The sequence below is a fragment of the Aspergillus ambiguus genome (genome assembly GCF_047715705.1).
Source record: "Aspergillus ambiguus strain CBS 117.58 unplaced genomic scaffold BDV59scaffold_23, whole genome shotgun sequence".
NCBI lineage: Eukaryota > Fungi > Ascomycota > Eurotiomycetes > Eurotiales > Aspergillaceae > Aspergillus > Aspergillus ambiguus.
In genome coordinates, this window is record NW_027395536.1 from 287037 (window position 1) to 307467 (window position 20431).

At 52.2% G+C, this 20431-nt stretch overlaps 9 protein-coding genes across 9 annotated transcripts; 3 read left to right on the forward strand and 6 right to left on the reverse strand.

The window, feature by feature from the left end:
• Positions 1-179: 179 nt before the first annotated feature.
• On the reverse strand, positions 180-2106 carry BDV59DRAFT_63054 (hemolysin III family protein). Its single transcript, XM_073696796.1, has 2 exons — positions 1844-2106; positions 180-1791 (listed from the first exon to the last, which is right to left on the reverse strand). The coding sequence occupies exons 1-2, from the start codon at positions 2021-2023 to the stop codon at positions 475-477; spliced, it is 1497 nt and encodes a 498-aa protein (XP_073546494.1). The 5' UTR covers positions 2024-2106; the 3' UTR covers positions 180-474.
• A 345-nt stretch (positions 2107-2451) lies between these two features.
• On the forward strand, positions 2452-5341 carry BDV59DRAFT_194160 (phosphatidylinositol-glycan biosynthesis class S protein-domain-containing protein; the record flags this gene model as incomplete). The annotated part of the gene is made up of 4 exons (XM_073692346.1): positions 2452-2801; positions 2858-3101; positions 3525-3773; positions 3830-5341. 4 exons carry the CDS (start codon positions 2452-2454, stop codon positions 5339-5341), a joined length of 2355 nt encoding a protein of 784 aa, XP_073546495.1.
• Positions 5342-6292: 951 nt separating this feature from the next.
• On the forward strand, positions 6293-7929 carry BDV59DRAFT_208908 (FAD-binding oxidoreductase; the record flags this gene model as incomplete). Its single annotated transcript, XM_073695294.1, has 3 exons — positions 6293-6391; positions 6440-7368; positions 7419-7929. 3 exons carry the CDS (start codon positions 6293-6295, stop codon positions 7921-7923), a joined length of 1533 nt encoding a protein of 510 aa, XP_073546496.1. The 3' UTR covers positions 7924-7929.
• A 179-nt stretch (positions 7930-8108) lies between these two features.
• BDV59DRAFT_181649 (uncharacterized protein) lies at positions 8109-10488 on the reverse strand. The gene has a single exon (XM_073690269.1). The coding sequence runs from the start codon at positions 10374-10376 to the stop codon at positions 8220-8222; it is 2157 nt and encodes a 718-aa protein (XP_073546497.1). The 5' UTR covers positions 10377-10488; the 3' UTR covers positions 8109-8219.
• A 315-nt stretch (positions 10489-10803) lies between these two features.
• Positions 10804-12500, reverse strand: BDV59DRAFT_181651 (uncharacterized protein). Its single transcript, XM_073690270.1, has one exon. It carries the CDS (start codon positions 12204-12206, stop codon positions 10929-10931), a length of 1278 nt encoding a protein of 425 aa, XP_073546498.1. The 5' UTR covers positions 12207-12500; the 3' UTR covers positions 10804-10928.
• A 329-nt stretch (positions 12501-12829) lies between these two features.
• On the forward strand, positions 12830-14107 carry sod4 (mitochondrial 37S ribosomal protein mS42). The gene is made up of 4 exons (XM_073696797.1): positions 12830-12924; positions 12983-13163; positions 13252-13376; positions 13442-14107. The coding sequence occupies exons 1-4, from the start codon at positions 12865-12867 to the stop codon at positions 13970-13972; spliced, it is 897 nt and encodes a 298-aa protein (XP_073546499.1). The 5' UTR covers positions 12830-12864; the 3' UTR covers positions 13973-14107.
• A 134-nt stretch (positions 14108-14241) lies between these two features.
• Positions 14242-14952, reverse strand: BDV59DRAFT_203330 (ubiquinone-binding COQ10-like protein; the record flags this gene model as incomplete). The annotated part of the gene is made up of 1 exon (XM_073694245.1): positions 14242-14952. The coding sequence occupies one exon, from the start codon at positions 14950-14952 to the stop codon at positions 14242-14244; it is 711 nt and encodes a 236-aa protein (XP_073546500.1).
• Positions 14953-15151: 199 nt separating this feature from the next.
• On the reverse strand, positions 15152-17757 carry BDV59DRAFT_194162 (putative C6 transcription factor; the record flags this gene model as incomplete). The annotated part of the gene is made up of 6 exons (XM_073692347.1): positions 15152-15223; positions 15277-15437; positions 15505-16780; positions 16968-17132; positions 17186-17591; positions 17666-17757. 6 exons carry the CDS (start codon positions 17755-17757, stop codon positions 15152-15154), a joined length of 2172 nt encoding a protein of 723 aa, XP_073546501.1.
• A 377-nt stretch (positions 17758-18134) lies between these two features.
• Positions 18135-19214, reverse strand: BDV59DRAFT_203332 (hydroxyacyl-thioester dehydratase HTD2; the record flags this gene model as incomplete). Its single annotated transcript, XM_073694246.1, has 2 exons — positions 18135-18615; positions 18676-19214. 2 exons carry the CDS (start codon positions 19212-19214, stop codon positions 18135-18137), a joined length of 1020 nt encoding a protein of 339 aa, XP_073546502.1.
• Positions 19215-20431: the final 1217 nt, after the last annotated feature.

A 20431-nucleotide genomic window follows, 5' to 3' on the forward strand; every position in this document is an offset into this window, starting at 1 on the left:
TCGCGCAAAGCATCGTCGCCGGTCGTGTTTGCATCGTTGGTAGAGGGCCAACGGTAGACACTCCACAACAAGCGACGCTCCAGGCCCTGTCACCCCAGGGTGACTATGTGGGCCTTAGATGGATATAGATCACGATGTTACGATAGATTTGACATAGAGAAGAATCAACACGATATCACTTATACGCAAAGCCAGGTCTATTCGCTATCGTTAACATATGAGTGTTGAAGTTCAATGTACAGCACGCGAGATCAAGTGGAAGCTTGTATCAAGCGAACAAGCAGCCATGACTGCAGGACACGGGAGCAAATATTTACAAGAATAGAAAGAACCGAAAGCCCGATGTATACCCCGTGCAAATGCTTGGAAAGGGAAGAATCCGCGTGGATTAAGTCCCAGTGGGAATCTATAAGTGATAACAGCGTCTATCTTCGTGACTGGACCACTTCTAGGACGTGCCGTCGCAATGCATCATTACGCGGAGAGATTGGGGCATTCGTCCTTGGCGCGATGGAACGCTCCTGCGAACAGGTCCTGCATAGCGTGGTAGTGAAACAGGATACCGCCTAGCACTGCAAAATGCCAGATGTTGTGGCTACCACCCACGTAGTCAAAAAGGCCCGGACGCCAGCGTTCAGGGACTTGAGAGGCGTAGACGCAGGCGCCAACGAAATAAACGAGGATGCTCTTCATAACAGGAGCGTAAAAATACAAACACCACTCGAAGCCTCGAGTGTAGGTGAGCTGGGCCAGTGGCGCAAATCCAGTAAGGGCCAGGGTAACATAAAACGCCACCCGGGCCCAGGCCAGATCAGCACGGTTGAACGTCGGGTGCCAGGGAAGGACGACACCACCAATTCCCAGAGACATGGTAGTAAGGATGTACGTCCAGCGAGATACCGGCTCACAATAGAATGCCGTGTACTCGGTCGTGACGATCGAAGCGGCGACAAGCATAGAGATACCGGTGTAGTCGACACAGGCGAAACGCTCCATCAGGCCCTGGTTGGCAATGCTGTTCATGGTATGCCAGAGGGTACTGCAGACCAGGCACTTGCACGCAGCAAAGAAGAAGACCGCCGCAACGAACACATCGGTTTTGGTGCTCAGGTCGAAGTTCGGGTTCAGCGGGTAGAAATAGAAGGCGACGGAGAGAACGAGGAAGAGACCGATCAGGTGGGACCAGATGTTGACCAGTTCGTTGGAGAAGGTGAACATGGAGGTAAAGCACTCGACCTTGGACGAAGTGAATCGGTAGCCCTGCAGGATGTGGGGGTTCACCCGCCACGGGTGGGGAAGGTCGGCGTAGGTGATCAGGCGTTTCTCCTGGGCCAACAGGATAGCACGTTCAATGTTCTCACAAAGAGCCTCCTTGGCACGTTCCATGCCCTCATCGACGACCTCTCGGGCGTGGACTAGTTTGGAATCGACGGCCTTCCAGCCGTCATCCAGAGTCCCGTAGATACCCCGGTCCCGAACGGCGTGGGCGCGGGATTCCAGCTCGGTGAGAAACGACTCCATCAAGCGGACTCCCACCTGGGCCTTCTGTTCCAGTGTCTCCTTGGTGGCCAGCGCATCCTTGTAGCGATCCTCGAGGGTTTCGACCAGGATTTTCGCACGCTTCTTACCACCTCCCATGAGTTCCCCAGAAGCAAAGGAACACGAATCTCTCACAGCCTCGAGGGTGACATAGGCCCGGCGCAGACTGGAATCAATTTGCACCATATGGGCCTGGCGATACTCTTCAATCCAGTGCATGCGTCGCTCCAGCTCCGCGAGGAAGAGTTCCACCTAGAACGGGTCAGGGGTGGGGAACAAAACCGAGGCGGACTGGAAGTCTTACCCTCAAAAACACGGCATCAGCATCATAGTCACAGGAAAGTTTTCTTGCGGTGTGGAATGAATGTCTGCGGCGTCTGTCCCGGACGAGGGAGGTCTCTTCGGTTGGGGTGGGCGCATAGGAGGTGGACTGGGCCTCATCGGGGTAGGACTCAATGGTCATGGATTGAGCAGAACACGCCATGATGGGATAAAGGGAAGTCGAGGGAAGATATGGACGTTCAATTCGGCATGACCTGGAGAGACGTCTGGGTCAGACTGGAGGTTGTTTCCGTGGCGACTAAGATGGTTGAGCCGGAAGTTGCGGATGTTGACGTAGTTGAGGAGAGGAAGCGGGCGAGGAGGAGGAGGTTAGGAGGGCGTACGAGAAGGATGGCATAAACCGGGAGAGGAAGAGGGAGAGAGGAAGGGGAGAAGAAGAGTAGATATAAGGGGTGGGGGAGAGAAAGAAGAGAAGTTGAGGGTTGAGGAGAAAGTGGTGGGGAAGGAGAAGGCACACCAAACAAATCAAACCGCCGAGACCGCCGGCGTTTCCCTGTGACTTTTCCTATTTGTTCAGCCTTACCACCACCACCACATCATCCTCCTCTTCATTCTTCTCAGCTTGCCACCATGCCCATCCGTGATATCGTTTCCGATCCCTCCCTCCTCCCGGTCCTGAACACAAGTGCCGAGACTCGCGACCAATGCGAGAAACTCCTCTCGTTATTGGATCCCACCGCCCCGTCCACGTCCTCTCCGGAAGAATCCGTCCTCGCCGCGTCCCGAGAACAAAAACAACTCTTCGGGCTTCTCGCTCGTCTTCGGGGACAGAACCGTGAGGCGATCTTCCGTGTGCGAGAGACGAAACAATCTACCGCCGAAGCCCGGCAGGAAATCGATCGACTCCACCTGCAGCTCCAGAACCTCTACTATGAGCAGCGCCATTTGACTGGGGAAATCGCAGCATGTGAATCATACGAGTAGGCGCAGGTCCGTCCCGTTTGCCGACACAATCACTAACTGAACCTGTGTGTAGCCACAAGTATCTCTCGCTTCCACTAATCCCCGTGGAGGAGTTCCTGGATCTCTTCCCCGAACACCGGGAATCGAATGAACACGAGCTGATGATTGCGCGCATCAATCACGAACATGCGGAACGGGAGAAACTGGAACAGGCACGACAGGAACTACTGAAGCGCAAACAGGCGTTGATTGCGGAGAACAACAAGCGCAAGGAGGATCTGGCCAGTTTGGACCAGGATCTGGAGCGGTTTATCGATGTGAGTTGTGCCTGGCTGCACCCACCTTGCGACAGTTGCTTACCGGAGGGAACAGGCTGCGAAACCAATCCAGAAGATCTTCGAGAAAGAGTATTAGATTGATATTGCATGGAATTGGAATGGGCTATGGCGTCTTGGTTGAGATACCCTGGTGAATTGCCATCATTTTACGATACATATGATAAAATTAATACTGCGATTATTTAATTATATAAATTCTTTGCAAGCTCGATCCGACAAGAGAAGAATACCAGCAATGGATATTGCGTAGGTCGATGTATCAACCGAGGCGGATCGCCAACACGGAGGCCACTGAACTACTTTACTTGTCCTCCGCCTCCCGCCTTCGCATCAACTCAACCACTTTAACTCCCTCCACTCTCTCCTCCCGATTCTTGTCCACCCCCCACCCTGCTATAAAAGCATGCCCTGGTCATGACTGGCACCTCTGAAGACCAAGGGTCTTCACAGACAGACTCCATGACCCCCAAGTCCGTCGCCCAGCGCCTCCCTCCGCCGGAGAAGCCAGAGGCTGTCTGGACCCGTGTCAAGGTCATTGCGGCATTCTGGGCCGTCGTGATCTTCTTTGGCTTTCCGATCTGGTGGAAAACGACTTCGATCTATCGCTCTTCACTGCCTATCGAAGACATGGTCGACTGGGCGGATGGAAAGGTACCTCGTCGAACCGCCCCGTGGGGACGACGCCTTGCTGACGAACCCTTCACTAGACCTGTCGCCCGGTATTTCCCCTCGAGATCCGATTTGAAACTCCATCTTTGCCAGATGCGGAGGCGCAGCATCTCCTGCGGACCACCCAGCATACCCTCGATGATCTCAATGAGTTCTCCGCCCATCACCTTCGTTTGAAGCTCTCCGAAGACGCCAACTCTGGCGCGAACGCCCGAGATGACCGACACCTTCATATCACCACCGACGGCACCGCCGACGTCGCATTGACCGTGAGACTCGTACCACAGGAGGACTTAACAAGCCCCAGATCGGAGCTCCATCTCGACACGACCCAACTCAATGTATATTATCCCCCAACACAGGTCCCTCCACCTTCGTCCTCCAACCCGCCACTATCCGCATACATTGCCGGGGAGCTACAGCAGCTCTTTACGGAAGAAAAGGCTATCATTGCGCAAATACTCTCCGACAATAATGCGATGGGTGCGACCAATACCCCTGCGTCATCGAACAATCAACAACCATCCCGGATCCTCAACTCGATTTCCCCGCAACTCGCGGAAACAATCAGTAGGAGACTACGACGCTCCATGAAATATGCCGACACATATCACTTGGCCTTCTCTCTGTTCACGCCTGGGTCTGCGCCCTCGTCTTGGGATATCCAAGCGTCTGTGGAGGAGTACATCGCTCCTCTCCTGCACGCTTTCGCCCCCATCAGCAACTTTACCGTCGACACACAAGTCCAGCTGTATGCGACCTTCTCCCCCACGGCGCCGCCGCCTGAATACGATGAGTCGCAAGCTGTATGGACCCTCAAGCAAGAGGACCTGAGCGCCTTCATCAATGCCGCCGAATGGCCTCTCAGTCCAAGCATCGGCAGCGGGCCAACCCTCAATTTTATCCTCTACGTTCCCGAGCCCTCCCAATCTCCGCTGCTCGTGAAGGAGAGTACCGCCACCAGTTGGATCATCCCACAATGGGGTGGCGTCTTCATCCTGAATCCTTCCATCTCCACGACAACCGAGAAGCCATCCAACCCACCACACCTCTCGAAGGAATCGCTCGGCCCCGCGTTCATGACCTTCTCCCACCAGCTTCTCACTTTGCTGGGCGCTCCCACAACGCCCACATCACTCCCCCTCCGACTTCAGACCCTCGTCCGCGTCCGTGCTGCCGACCTTCTCCTCTCCGCCTCGTCCACGATGGGCTCTCTCGCCCGTCTCACCGAGTCCCTCCCCTCCATCCCGATCCCGGCCGCCGTAGCAACATCCGTCTCCACGACGCTCTCGCACCTGACATCCACGTGTAACCACCTTCGCGATGGCCGCTTCCAAGCGGCCCTAGATAATGCCCGCGTAGCGCACGCCGAAGCAGAACGCAGTTTCTTTGAAAAGAGCATGGTGGGCCAGGTCTACTTCCCAGATGAGCACAAGGTAGCTGTCTACTTACCCTTGCTTGGTCCCGTGGGCGTGCCTCTCGTCGTGGGTCTCCTCCGGGAGATCAAGAGGATGGTCGCCGGTTGGAAGGCTCGGCGGGCGAGCTCTTAGTATGGTTTACTTGATATAGCATGACAGCGCTGTCTAAGTGCAAAGCCAAAGTATGTATATCCTGTTTAATATAACGTTGCATTCGAAAAGCAGCATGGAAGACCCAGAAGGTCGACTTGAACATTCCCAGTATCCAGTGTACCATCTAGGCGGTCCCCAGCTATTTACAAAGCCCCCGGGACTGTATGCGCCAGTGAAACCTCGTAATCGTTTACCTGGTCATCGTTGGGTCATTCCGTAGCTTATGGTAGATAGTTCGTAGTCATTGGCCTTATCGTCCGCATAAAAATGCCATTTGGTCCGGGTTGCTTTTCCTGAATGCTTTCATTAAGATCCTGTATCTGTTAACAGCCTGTCCACTTTGTAGTGGTGATATGAATCGGCCGCGGATCCAATCCCAACACTAGCGTTCCTCACCATCAATCATATTATGTGATAAACGAGTGAAGTTTTGTGGTCATCACACTGATTTCCATTTCTTGGATCTGCCTCACTATGTTGCTTAGTTTCTTTTGCACGAGTTCGGTTTCCGCCATGCTCAAAGTAGAGTTGCTGGGTTGATCAACTGCTTCCTTGTTAATTGCTTGACGAAGAATTAACATGATTTGTGCGTGTCAATTTTAGCCCCCAGACCCGCAGCTCGTTGCGCTCTCGTTGCGCGCTGACAAGAAGTAGGAGTTCCTCATCGACATGGCCCCTCCACAGCCCCGAGGAGTAGTAGTTGCGCGCTCGTTCCGCATGACGTTGGATGATTCTCTGTGTACCCAAATGTCCTATCTGCCTGCTAAAATCAGGGGTGTTCTATTCATTTTTTTGCACTATAAATATGGCCGGATCTCCAGGTGGAATATTGGCTCTCCATCCTTAATTGCACCGTGATTTCTCTACCCTCCATTGCCTACGAACATCTCCGTCTCCGAGATAGGGGGAACGTGAAAACCAACCACCACAATGCGTACAGAATCACTCATTGCTGGTGCCTGGCTATTTAGTGGCTATGGCGCTGCCGCCTCTCTCAATTCGAGCCAAATCCCAACAGGCTTTGCTCCAGTATGTGGCCATCTATAGTCAGACTTCCTTAAAACTGACAACCTGCAGTGCGATGCACTTATCAAATCAGGCCTAGGAGATCGTGTTCTTCTCGCCACAGAGCCAGCGTACTCTGCACGGATTGAGAGCTACTGGGCCTTAAACAGTCGCCAGCACCCCTACTGCATCGTGCAGCCACGCACCGCCCAGGAAGTGTCAAAAGCCATGGTCGCTCTGCTGGAGGTGAATGATGGTGCCGGCGACTGGCACATTGCCATTCGCGCTGGTGGCCATAACACCGGAGGAGCTAATAACATCGACAACGGAGTGACTATCGACCTGGTTCACTTGAACCAGGTCACCTACGACAAGGACACCAACATTGCCAGCATTGGCCCTGGGCTGAAATGGATGGACGTTTATGCCCAGCTCGCAAGGCATGATGTACTGGTCACTGGTGGTCGCGACGGCGACGTTGGTGTCGGCGGCTTCCTGCTCGGCGGGGGTTCTACGTTCTTCATGGGCACGCGGGGCTTCGGCTGCGACGATGTCAAGAACTACGAGGTTGCTCTGACAAACGGCACGATTGTCAATGCAAACAAGAATGAGAACTCGGACTTGTGGCGCGCGCTGAAGGGCGGTGGCAGCAACTTTTGCATTGTCACCCGCTACGACATGGAGGCTTTGCCCAACAAGAAATTAGCCCATACTGTCCGGACGCTGAACTTCACCTACTCCACTCAGATGGCGAGTGGCTTCGTGGACTTTACAGAGCACTACCAGCATCACCCCCACGATGCACTTGTTCTTTGGCTGATGCATAACACGTCTACGTTGCAAAGTACGTACATGGGGACTATACAAGTCAACACCGAAGGGAACACAAACAGTTCAGGTTTCAAAAAGCTAGATCAGATTCCCGCTTTGGCCCCGTCGCCATATGAACATGTCAGTCTTGCGGAGGCTGCTGCAAATTCGCAGGTCCAAGGAGATGCATGGTATGTCTGGCCGAAGTTGAATCCTGGGCAACATCGCTAACGTCCCTTAGGATGGCCGGGGCTACGATCACATTTGCAAACGATGAGCGACTCATTAAGAAAGCCTTTGATATGCACGAAGATTATGTGCAGGAGCTCAACAAAGCAATCGGGGCGGACAACTTCGTCACGATGTTCTTCTTCCAGCCCATGCCCACCATGTTCGGAGACATCGCCAACAAAAAGGGAGGCAATATGATTGGGTTTGACATGGAGGAGAGAAACGCTATCCTTTGGACCGCAGGCGTCGAAGTGAAGACCAACCAGGAAGACCGGATCTTCGCGCAGACCAAGATGAACCAAATGGCTGCCAAGCTAAAACGCTCCTCGCAGGCAATGGGAGCGTCTACTGATCTGGTATACATGAACTACGCCGATTCCTCGCAAGATCCGCTTGGAAGCTACGGTGCTAAGAATGTGGAATACATGAAGAGCGTGGCTGCACGCTACGATCCCGAGGGACTTTTCCAGACGCGGTTCCCACTGGGATTTAAGATCTCGCGCGTGAATATATGATTCAGGTAGCAGCATCTTTGGTGCGCTGGGATACCTGGCAATTTTTGTCTCGGGTTGATCTAGTTGAGACGCTATATATTAGTAGATTTGAGAGAACCACGCATGCTTTTTCCATAAACGAATCCGATGTAGACATATTTGGAAAATGGCTTCTCCAATCGTTTGATTAGATTGCAATACATAACCGTCTATGTAACGAGACTCCTTTGGATCAGGAAAGGCGATCAATATTGTACAAGACTGATTTGATCTGATGCCACCGGAGAATACGAATGGGGTGTGAGCAGGCGGCTCTATCAAACGGCTTCTCCAAGACTATCCTCTAGAGGAAAGATACCAGAAAACCATTCAGACTGTTGTAAGATGTCCATATAATCAGCTTCCCCCGTCGAAGGCCACAGCCATGCCCATTCCTGCAGCGAAAAGTCCAATCCCAACTCCTGCGATGTGTCGAAGTCTGAAGGCACACCAGGTAGGTGACTCTGGCCGGTGACATTAATCCCAGCTGTAGCTAGTGATTTAAACCTATCCATGACTGTTATGAATCCTTCTATCACTTTAGCACTTGCAGCACAAACACACCCGTCAGCGAAGGCGGTGTTAACCGAGTTCCAAGGGGATGATTTCATCTTCTCCAGCAGCTGTACACATTCTTTAAAGACCGCGAGTTGTTCTTCGAACTCGGAATGGAGCTTGCCAAATCCCTTGAGCTGGATGGAGTTATTCTCGACGAGGTTTTTGCAGTGTCGGACAATTTCAGTCACAAGAAGTCTTGTCGGAGGACGGAATGGCACATCGTCAAGGGTCAACTTCCGGGCGTTTTCAATAAACATTGCAACAGTGTCCTTCAAATAAGAGGGATATGGTACACCGAAGCGTTGCAAAACCGGGAAAAGACGCAAGTCTGTTTCGTCCGCTAAATTGGTCATGCATTGAATGACTTGGGTGCTGATTTGGATCGCCTCATCATGATTGAGCTCCTGGTCTTTCCGGGCGTTACCATTCTGGGCCCTTGCTCTTACAGAGGTAGCATATACCAGTGCAAGACCACAGATGTTAATAAATTGTGATTGGAACTGCATCTCAAGCAACGAGCAGGCAGCTGATATCTCATCCTGCGCTGCGTAAGGGAAAGGAAAACTGCTGGTGGTTTTCTTCAGTTCCAGGTAATCTTTCTCGAGCTGGTCAGTGATCATAAATATGCGGGCTGAATCGCTCCAGTTTTCCTTCAGGTTTATTGTAGCTTTCATGTGCATGTAGGTGCCCATGATGCTATGGATGTGATAGACCATCGTTGGCGTGCATTGGCGTTGTGATAAGAGACTTTGGAAATCCCCAATATGAGACTTTAGGCAGTCAACTGTCGCTTGCGCTACTCGTACCGGTTTCATCACAAACCCACCTAGGGAGGCCTCGTAGCAATAAACTTGTGGCCCTTGTATGAAGCTGAGGAGTTGTTCTCCAAAATCTGGGTCCTCCGTGGCATGGAAGTCATAATCCAGGCAACATTGCGTAGGTAGTATTCCGAGTTGTTCTGCAATTCGATGCGCAAGGATGATATACGTTTCCGACTTGACAGATTTGTGAACGACTGGCTGCGAAGTTGCTACAGCTGTGGGCTGATATTCGGTGAGGAAGAGAGCCACCGCGACCGAATCGGGGTGTATTGGGGGGCAGAACAGGAATTCCTGTCCATAGTATGAAATGGCTAGTTGAAGATCACGCTTCAGATGTGGCTGCTCTCGGGAAACATCCTGAGTCATCTCGAGGGCGGTCAAACAGAGAAGTGAAAACAACAGGGCTGTGGCATGGCTCCCGTCATCATTACCTGTTTGCAATCTGACACGGAGACTAGCTATAGTTGGGACGTGTGGGAGGAAAAACCGATGCCAGGCGAGCCGGCCGTCTAGGGCTCGCGCGAGATCACTGCTAATTAAGTCCGGAAGCGACGTGTCCCAGCGTGTTGACAGTCGGGGAATATTAGCGCCAAAGGTCCGGTCATTGGCTAATATAGAGGAGAAGAAATGCAACGGATCGATCATGGAGAGGAAGATGGCCTTCTTATTTTCGGGAGTAAGGCCCTTGGGCTGGGCATCTTGGTCAAATATCGAAGGGCCGTCGGCAAGATCTCCGTACAAATGACTTTTTATTTCTGTGCCATCAAATGTTGAAGTACGTTGAGGCTCTTCAGTAGCTGACGGCGTTGGCGCGCATAAACGATCATTGTGAAAGCCACTGCGGACGCGCTGATTGACTGCTGGGCGTCCTAGCAATGTACGTTCAACGATACACTCCAGATGAAGATTTCGACAGCGATCACAAGACTTCTCGCGGGGCTGAGGCAAACCCAATGGCCCCAGATCATCGGGGCTTGGTAAGATACATTTGATCTTTCTCGATCTGCAGCCCCGGCAGACTACAGATGAGTATTTCCCCCGCCGGCCCTTTCGCATGGCGATTGCACTTGATTAGAGAGAATAAAGGTGAGTTAGAGACGATTAGGTGTTGCTAAATGTGATAGCCGAACGCATAGCCTGTATGTGTTGAGCGTACTCGCTACTAAGGTAGGTTAGGTAGTAAGCTTGCTCAGCCACTGAACTGCTCTAGTTCTTATTGTCCTCAAAAAGGTCGCTCTGACCTAATAAGGAAAGGTGGCCGAGTGTTAAGGCGGTAGATCTGCATGTCATCCCATTGGTCTAATTCTGCGTTCTGTTCACTGATGCCATCTATAGAAATCTCTCCCGAGGGAACACTCGGAAATTCCACTCTCCCATGGGGCCAGACGGATCGGCTTCTTGTCAACATTTTCTGTTATCTTTTTTCATCGCATCTGGATTATGTTTTGACAACTAGTTTTTAAACAATGTATATAAACTGTCTGTGTATTATATAAATTCTAATTATGCCTTAACTTTCCGACCACTACTATGGACCTGAAAAATTAGACCAGTGTAAGCGACAAAACGAGACCTGTCTGCACCTAACCATGCAATGAGAAGAAACTCCTAACCACGAGGAACACGGAGACCACCATCCTTCCGGGGGATCTCCGGCCCAGCATCTTCCCTCGACCGATGGATCATGTCTGAGAATGTCGTATTCGGCCGCTGCGCAGCATTCGGATACGGTTCCGGCTTCAGCACTGCCGTGCTAGCAAACACGCCCGGAGGGGTGTACACTTTGATGCTCTCTGTACTAGGCTGGCGACGAGGAAGGGCCTTGCGCGGCGGCATGATGGGCAGTGGCGGTGGCACATCCTTGATTGAGGTCCCATCCGGTGTTCGGAGGGTGATTTTAGGTGTTCCGCCGAAGAGACTCTTCACTCGCGTGCCAGTACGATGAAGCATAGAGCGGGCTCCTTCCGAGTTCCGTTTTGGCGCTTGGCTGAGGAGAAAGTCTGTCCGACAGGCGCTGTCTTCAGAAGGGATCGGGTCAGATATCCCTATCAGAGTGCCCGTGGACGTGCGTTTTGTGTTCTGTGCCACCCTCACTGATGCCGGGAGGTGGTTCTCCTTATATCTGCGGATGCATAGTGCAAGCAAGAGAGCGAGTGCAGCACCGCAGGCTGCGCCGGGGAAGAAACCGGCTACGACGGCTTGAGTCGGGAAAGAGGGACAGGTTGAAGAGGAGAGACTGGAACTGGAGCCTGCGACGGCAATCTTGGAAGAGGATACACGTGGGTAGTTGGATGAGTAGATGAAAGTCGGGACTGTTGTGTCGCTGGTGATAGTGGGCGGCTCGCCGGCGGTAGATTTGACTGTTGTGAAGCTGGAGGTCGTTTGGGATTCGGATTTTGTCTCTGTTGTGGTGGGAGCTGCAGTTTTTGTGGGGAATGTTTTCTCTGTGCTTGTTGAGCTCTCTGTGTTGGTCGTGCTGGAGGTGGACCCGTTATCCATGGCGCACAAGTTGTTCCCCTGGCAGGAGTATCCAAAGGGACAACATGAATCCCCGCAAGTGGGTAGCCTTCCGTTCAGTTTGGTGGTTTTCACTGCATTTTTTGGGTGTAGTGCCGCGTTTTGTAGCTGCACGTTGCATGATATGGGTTCGATATAGTCACAACTATGGCCTTCCGGGCAGCAGATGACTGAGCTTCCCTCGTCAAGACTGACACACGTTGCTGACGTGGGACAGCAGAAATTGTCTGGTAGATTGGCATTTGAGCACTTTGAGTAGCTGGCTGGACAGGCGCCTGCGTCTCGTGGTGTAATCAAGGCACCATATCTTGGTGAGATAGCTGATACCGCTGTCAGGAAGATGAGGAGCGTCGTCGGCGCTCTAGCCATGATCTTTCCGGATCACTTCGTCAGGAATATAATGTGGGCTTTTCTCAGGTAGAGGTTCTCAAATACGAAGATGTGGTGTATATAGCGGGTAGACGGCGGATGGGTAGTGTCGAGACAAAGTACCCAGGATGACAAAAGCAAAGAAAGACACAGAGAACATACGTACTATGGCGAGAACCAACAAAGAAATGTTCCGTTCTCCGACTTGATATAGCACAAGTCTCAAATAGTCCCACCCAGCTTCCAGGCGCCTACTTTCTACCCGAAATACAACTCTGGTTTCAGGTCGCAGGGGATCCAGAGGCATTGCAGCTGTACGCGCTGTTGTGCTTCCCGGAATAGGACCGGGATCGGACGCCATGTCGACTTATGAATGGGAAGCAATATAGACGCCTGACAGGCTTCATGAGTGGATCTGTGGATCTGTGGTTCTATTTTGATCGTGGGACGAGCGCGTAGAGCGAGAAGAGAAAGAGAAATGATGGTAGAAGCGCCGGAGTAGATCGCAGGATGCTGATTGGCCTGTGGTTGGCGCCCGCTTATCTCATCCACGCTAAACCCAATGGGGCAAGGGACCGGATGGAAACGAAATTCTGCGGTTTGTTGCTGTTGCTCTCGCTCTTCTCCGCTGTGATTCTCTCCATTCTACGCCGCCATCATGCTCCCCAGACTCCTCCGGCCGCAGGCTCCGCTGCGTGCGGTCTCTTCCCTCTCTCAGGTTTGATTTTCCCGCAGTCCCAATGGCCATCCGGGCGCTAACGGCTGCATCTTTGAAGAAACCCGTCTCCGCGCTCCCACGCTTCCAAACTCGAGGCCTGCACCGCGTACCTCAGCTCACCCACGACTCTTACTTTAAAAACCATGGCGTTCCGGAGCTTCTCTCGCCGGAAGCATTTGACTTCTCCTGGACGCAATATCAGACCCTCCTCATTGACAAGCTGAACCTTTTGACGCAGGGTGAGCACCGGACCACCGTGGGACCCTAGCTACGATTGCTGGTTGGACGGTCACCAATCGAGAAGACGTATGCTGATGGAGTCTGCAGATACTGTTGATGCCGATGCGAAACCTGGAGAATTGCTGGTCAAGTACTCCCGGCGCCCGGAGATGGCCTCTGTTTTCAACTACGCCTCGATGGCCCACAACAACCACTTCTTCTTCAACTGCCTGGTGAGTTGATTCAATTACGGTGTTGGGCGTAGAATTCCGCCAAATCTAACCGTACATTTGGATAGTCTCCTACGCAAACCCAGATCCCCGACAAGTTTGCCAAAGACATCATCGATACGTGTTCCTCGATCGAGTCCCTGAAGCTCGACTTCCTGGCCACCGCCAACGCCATGTTCGGCCCGGGATTCGTGTGGCTGGCTAAGAACCTGGAGCGGGAGGGTCTGATGCACATCTTCTGCACCTACAATGCCGGCTCGCCCTACCCGGCCGCCCACTCCCGTCGCCAGCCGGTCGACATGTCCACCCACTCCCCCGACGCCCCCCTGGGCAACCAATTTGCCGGCGCCATGGGCGCCCACGCCGCCAACCAGAAGAGCCTCGCCCCCGGCGCCGTGGACGTGCAGCCCATCCTCTGCGTGAACACCTGGGAACACGTGTGGATGATGGATTACGGTATCGGTGGAAAGGCCGAGTATCTCGAGCGGTGGTGGGATCGGATCAACTGGGAGGCGGTGTTCGACAACTACAACGCGGTCAGCTCGATGAAGGGGGCTCGGAACGCGGCCACCCGTAACCGCAGTCTGAGCATGCTATGAGTGACTGCATCTGGGAATGAATGCATGGGTTGGCCGGTGGGAACTTCTGTGACTTCTTCATTCATGTCTTGATATTTGTATTATATACTACATGGTTTCCTTTTGGCTGTGTTCCGGTTTTCCTTCTCATGTGAGTCTAATTGTACAGCGATTCATCGCACGATAGATCAAAAACAACCTCTATCCATCCGTCTATGCATGATGCCAACCTCCAGATTAGCCCCCAGAAGCCTTCTATATACATCGGACTAATCCAGAGGGTCTCTTGTCTATTTCCGCACAACCTGCTGGATTCTTTTCTCAAACGCCTCAATCATTACCCCAGCCATCTGGGCCTCTACCGCACTCATCATCATGGCGTGGAACTGACTCCGAAACTCGAACCGGATCTGCAACCGCACCTCCGTCTGCGAAGGCTGGGGGATTAGCTCCCATTTCGTACTCAGATACTCGAAGATGCCCTCGTTCGCACCAGGAAACCCACTAGGGTCCTGGCCGTCTTTCGAATCGACGCCGAATTTCGCTCCGCTGCGGGCCTCCACCACCCATTGATTGCGATCGCAGTCCACCCGTGACGTGAAGGTTTCGCTGAGGGGACCGTACCCGACGGTCAGGAACGCGCGCGAGGGATACCCCGTCTGTGGATCGCGAGCGGTGACGGTGGACTCGGTCAGGAAGGGGAGGAATTGCGAGTAGGATTCAACGGAGGCGATCACGTCGAAGAGAGGCTGTGGAGGGTAGGGAAGGGTACGGGTGGCGGTGAGAGTGCGATCGGAGCCATTGCCGTTGTTATTGTTGTTATTGTTGGAGGATGGGAGGAACGAGGAGAGCGATGGGAGGTTGAAGCGCCGAACTGGTGTGCAGGTGGATGTTGCAGGGAGTTGGATTGTTGGTCGGAGGAGGGATTGCGATTGCGGCAGAAGGCGACACTGCGTGAGACGGCGCGTTTGCCGACTCAAATTACGAGGGAGAAGGCTCATGGGGGTGGACAGTTTGAATGTGGAGGGAGGGTTCTATCGGAGTGATTCAGATGACTTTTTTTCTTCCGGCCGCTTCGGGATCGACGCCAACCAGTTCGGGACGTACCGAGGATCCTATACTACTACGTAGTATACACTTACTTCCCACGATGCAATGATATTGATCTATTACCTACGCACTCTCCTCTATGATGTTGAATTATCCGACTGGCTCGTTCCATCCGGTCGTCTCCTCGGTGTATAATCCGTGAATTTGCCGGTCCCAGAGACGCTACACAAGTCAGCTTTGGGAAACTGAGGCCTCATCCTGGGTGATTGGCTTACCCAGTCAATATTAGTAGGAGCGTCGATCATCTCCTCGATCATATCCAGCGAAGTAAATGTCGGCTCGGTTATATCCATGTACCTCGGGGTCTCCCCGGTACTGGCATCCGGAGCGTAAGCTTGGTCGTCGACATTCTGCCAGCTACCAAACGGTGGTGGTTCTATTCACAGTCAACAATTTCTCATCCATTATATCCCAGGCCGCAAGATCCCTACCAGAGAATATACCCATTGGTTGCGAAACGGTAGTGTCAGTAAGAGCCTGTTGGGGCTGTTTCTCACCCTGCAGTCCCTTCTGCACCCGGCGCAGCATGATCGTCAACGCGACATATGCCTTCTGCGCGTCCGCCGACTGTCGACGCGACTTTTCGAAAATCTGGTGAGATGCTTGTAGGACACTCAAAAGGTCCTCACGTCCCTTGATTACAACAGCTATATTGTTCGGGGGCCCGTTCTGTTCATTCCTTCCGTTGGAATATGACAACTCCAAGCAAATGATCATAGCAGCAAGGACATAGTCCGCGTATTGCAACGAGTTCGGAAGTATACGATCCCGATACAATATCCCACCTGGCTGGGTCTCGTTATGCAAGCCGGCCTGGCTGCGGAGAATTTCCTTTGAGGCGCTCAGGCACGCCCAGCGGGAATATGCATACCGGATGTTATTATGCACTTCCCCGAGGTATCTCCGGTGCAGCACACAGCGAGCCTTCTGGTACAGAAGCTCTAGAGTAAACCGCTGCAAAATGAGCTCTGGCGGGTCAATCATTGATTGTTCGATAGGCCGTATACGAAACTCCTGCGGAAACAGGTCGTGAGCCTCTTCGAGTTGCCGGTCAAGGTCCAGCGTCTCTTCATACGTTATTGGCTCCCGCGAAAACGCAATATCAGAGATCTTGCCGAATATACCCATAATCCTCCCTTTCGCTCTCATATAAGACATTTTGGTGATTACTGTCTCCGGAAATGAGGGCGGCAGTTCCCGTGTGTCTTCGTCGAAATCTTCGTCTGATAGATTGTGCGGGAATTCCACATCTTCCTGCCAGTCCTGCGTTGTGCGAGGGAGCCCAACTTGGAATGAAATCAGAGTATCGAGCTGTCGTAATGTAGCCCATATACGTCGCCTCATCTCCCCACGATACGGCGAGACCTCAGCGAAGTGGCGTGGGTCACGGTGATAGCCTGTCCGCATAGCAAGTTTGATGGTGAGGCCGAGAAGGAAGGAGACGCTGACTTGGGCATCGTTGCTCCTGTAGAACTCTCCCATAGTATACATAAGCATAGCCTTGACTTTGTATCGTCCCGGGACGGTATAGTTTGATTGAACTAGGCATTGGGCAGTTCGTCGCCGAAATGTGCCAATCATGTCGGGAGATTCACTCAAATAGGCTGGTAAGGGCTCCCCTTTCCGGACATAGTGCAAGGCTACTATGGTCATGGCCCCGTACAAAGTGGCAAGGAGCGGGAGAGATACTTCTGTAGGATTTGACCAGAATTGTATGTACTGTGCCGTCAATAAAGTACTTTGCACCACCAAAGTCAGGGTTCTCTTACCTCCTTTCTGAACGTCGGGATATGGAATATAGCTTTATGCATTTTCAGCCAGCAAACACATATGCATAAACAAGGGATAACCAACCTAAAACAGGTTCCTTCAGATTTATAAACTGATATATCAACCTATCAGTTACTGGTCGGGGAGGAATATCCGAAAGCAACTCCTCGATAGTTGCTGGTTTATTTAGCCCTAACAGCAAAGTCGGCGAGCCATAGTGCAAATCGGTAATACCATCGTCTGCTACATCTTCAGGCGACATCGCTCCATCCTCTTGCAGATATTCCTTGACGCCTTTAATCTTTTAAAGGTCAGTGTTTCGAAGGGGCTCTACTTGGCTGTGGAATTGCTTACCTCTTCGAGGATAGAACGCCAATGAGCTCCATCAATATAGCTGGTACCGGTTTCACCAATAACCAATTTACTTGGCGGGTCAAGAGGCGCATCGCCCAAGTCGCTCACAATCGCCGAGGGTGCCACCGCCACAGTTGCAGATTGTTTTGGACCAGAAGGTACCACATTTTTCTCATCACGCGAAACATCTACGTCTGAGCTCTTTTCCTGGCTTTCTTCCTGCCGTTTCTTCTGAGCAAGGGACAGAATCAGATTCTCCAGATGTTGCACGCGCTCCTGGATCAAAGCCGAGCTTGCTTGTCCCTGTGAGAACTTTCCTTTCGGGCCGCGGCCAACAAACGTGCAGGACTGGGCTTCGCCTCTCTTCATGCAATTGGTGCATGGATGAGTTCGGCAGCATTTCAATCTGAGATGGTAATGTGTCAGAGACCCTGTGGCGAAACAAAGGATAAGCCGGGGGGGGGGGGGGGGGGGGCTTACTTCCGGCTTCTACAAGCGGTGCAGGAGAGCTGAACTCGAGTTCTCTTCTTTTCTTTGGCAGGCGGTATGGAAGCGACGGTTGCGTCTGACATTTTAGATTGTATAGATATGTTTATTGTATCGTATACATGAGGGAGAATGAGTATGAACAGAGGTGAAGTTGAGGCCAAAACCATGCTCGGTCTCCGTCAATTATCTCCGTCATTAAATCCGGGGCTCACATTACCCAACACAGCTCATCCAGTTGACATCACTGAGTACCAAATTTGATCAATGACCTGTTTTGATATTTTGTTCAAGTCTTCTGTGAGAGGGGCCAGGTTCTATTTCGCTTTGTATAGGGAGATGGTGATATATATCTGGCTTGGCTCCAACCACGGTCGAAGCCTTCTTAATACGGCCCTGAAATTGAATCATCAAAACATACGTATTTTGTATAGTCTGAATATACACAGGGATATCTTCATATCTATTTGATCTCCGCCTTCATGGCCACCTTCTCATCCGGCGTGAAAATCTGCACCCGGCTTACACCGTCGCCCTGTTCCTCATCAAGAACAATCCGATAGGTGTCCTCAGCATACAGTGGACTAGTAGCGCGATAGGAGATGCTCTCTGGAAGCAACAGTGATGGATCCGTTGTACGGCTCGCCCGCGTATCTCTCCACAGATCCAGAATCGAGATCAGATTCAAGGGGCCGTGGACGACAATATCCTTGTGACCTTCTACATCCTTAGCCCACGGCGTAGAGTAGTGGATCTTATGAGGATTAAAAGTCAAAGCCGAGAAGCGGAAGAGCGTCACGGCAGTTTGCCTCAGAGTGCGAGTGTGAGTTTTTCCCACGGTGGAGGTGGAGCAAGATGCGGGCAGTGGAGGCAGGGGAACAGATGTTGGGGAAGAAGATATTGACGACGGTGGCAGGTCCAACGCTTTGCGGAAGACCCAGTTTCTAGTGCTGTTAACCAACCCGGCAATGCGACATGCGGACATAAGACATGCGGGAACCTACCGGCGATCGATTACAGCAACACCATGCTCATTGCGGAACTCTTTTTCAACTCCGACCACAATCATCTCATCCCCAGTCTTACGAATAATCTTGGGCTCAGCACTGAGCACGCGTGTAGTTTCCTGGACCTCCTGTCCGACACGCAATGGATTGGGCTTCCCATCGGCGCCACGGGGCCAGTGGACTTCACCACCGGCCCACATGCGTCTCGTGAACGGAGCCTCCGGGTTATAGGAGGCATCAGTGCCATCGGCACCCAGTTCATCCTCTAGGAACGCAGGGGTAAAGTAGACAAGATGGTAGGCCGGGGGCAAGGGAGTGCCTGTCGGCACCACACCGGATACATTGGAGAGCGACGGAGAGTCAGGGAAAAGGGAGGGACGGTTTAACGTGAGCGAGAGGAGCTGCAGCTGATTGGCGTCGAGCACCTGAGAACGAGACTGAGGTCCTATGGACTGGAATTTCGAGAGGAATGAAGCTGCAATGGAGGAAGCGGTAGCATCAGATCGGCATGCATGCTGGACCGAGAAGCGGCGCATTGCAGCGCAACCTCTCGAAAGCGGGAGAGCCGATTGCATAAGCCCACGGACTGAGGTATTGAGCGACATGACGCAGAGGATATTCTGGAAAATTGCACGCTCGATGTTCAATGTTGGGATTTATAGCAGGGAGGGGAGAGTGTAGAGCAAGGGTGGAGAACGCGGAGAGCAAGTAGCCGAGGTCCTAACCCTTTTGGGGATCTCTCTGCTGCTGCTTGACTGGCCGGATTGAACTATAAGTTGGACATACTGGAAAACAGCCTGCCTCTCACTCTTCGAAATTATTTTTGCCAATGACATTCTCATAACTAGTCCGTTACTAATGGGTTTGTGTTGACACTGACCACGGCCAATGTAGCCGACGCGGCTTTTCGGTCTCTTGGAGTCGGCTTTATGGTGTTGTACAAGAGCGCAAGCTTACCAACATCTCACACTATCACTTGGTCTGCATGAACGCAGTGCATTTGAAGAACACGCTCATATGGCATTTTGCAGAAGAATAATAGGTGTGGCAGCTCTACTGTTTATGATCGGCCTCAGCATGACCATAAGAATCTGTCGTAACGTGAGCTATCACAACCCGTACTGATCTGACTAGCCATCTGGAGCATTCAAGGGCTGGCCTACCATCCAGTCATAACAGCAAACGGAATTGATACCTATACATGATTAGATGTTAATTGACGGAAACTTAACGACAGATGAATAGGACAACTCTCACACCCCTGTTGGTAGAAAGTACCATTGCATTCCCTAAAGACCGCCTTCAAGGGAAAAGCACATCTTTCTCAGTTGTATCCTGCCTAATCGAACCACCATCTTCTAATACTGACCTCCTTGCTTTCGTCTTATAAGGTATCCGTGATCGTCCGATCGTTTATGCGAAGAGGCGTGTACTTGCATCGCATTTCGATGCACTGGTTGCTCTACATGCCTACCCGTAGACTAGGGTAAACGACCCGAGTCAGAAATAGGACAAACATGTTCCAGTCAATGTCGAGGACCGTTTATAATACAGGGGCCGACATGCTGCCTGCATCACCTGATGCACCCGGTATTCAGCAGACATCCGGCCAGCCATCAAGCCACCAATTTCCTTATTTCACGTCCTTGCTGGGAAACCAGCTGGAGAAAGACACAATAGCAACAATGATCCGATTGAACCGGTCCTTCCACTGTGGGATTGGGCATTCCTTATCTGCAGTGCAACATGCCAG

What these genes read in the sequence shown, in the direction of transcription:
- sod4 (XM_073696797.1), top strand. Translation starts at nt 12,865, where the DNA reads ATGCTCCCCAGACTCCTCCGGCCGCAGGCTCCGCTGCGTGCGGTCTCT. An exon ending in CGGTCTCTTCCCTCTCTCAG is followed by an intron (nt 12,925 to 12,982) that starts GTTTGATTTTCC and finishes GCATCTTTGAAG; the next exon opens with AAACCCGTCTCCGCGCTCCC. An exon ending in ACTTCTTCTTCAACTGCCTG is followed by an intron (nt 13,377 to 13,441) that starts GTGAGTTGATTC and finishes ACATTTGGATAG; the next exon opens with TCTCCTACGCAAACCCAGAT.
- BDV59DRAFT_181651 (XM_073690270.1), bottom strand. Translation starts at nt 12,206, where the DNA reads ATGGCTAGAGCGCCGACGACGCTCCTCATCTTCCTGACAGCGGTATCA.
- BDV59DRAFT_181649 (XM_073690269.1), bottom strand. Translation starts at nt 10,376, where the DNA reads ATGCGAAAGGGCCGGCGGGGGAAATACTCATCTGTAGTCTGCCGGGGC.
- BDV59DRAFT_63054 (XM_073696796.1), bottom strand. Translation starts at nt 2,023, where the DNA reads ATGGCGTGTTCTGCTCAATCCATGACCATTGAGTCCTACCCCGATGAG. An exon ending in CTGATGCCGTGTTTTTGAGG is followed by an intron (nt 1,792 to 1,843) that starts GTAAGACTTCCA and finishes GACCCGTTCTAG; the next exon opens with GTGGAACTCTTCCTCGCGGA.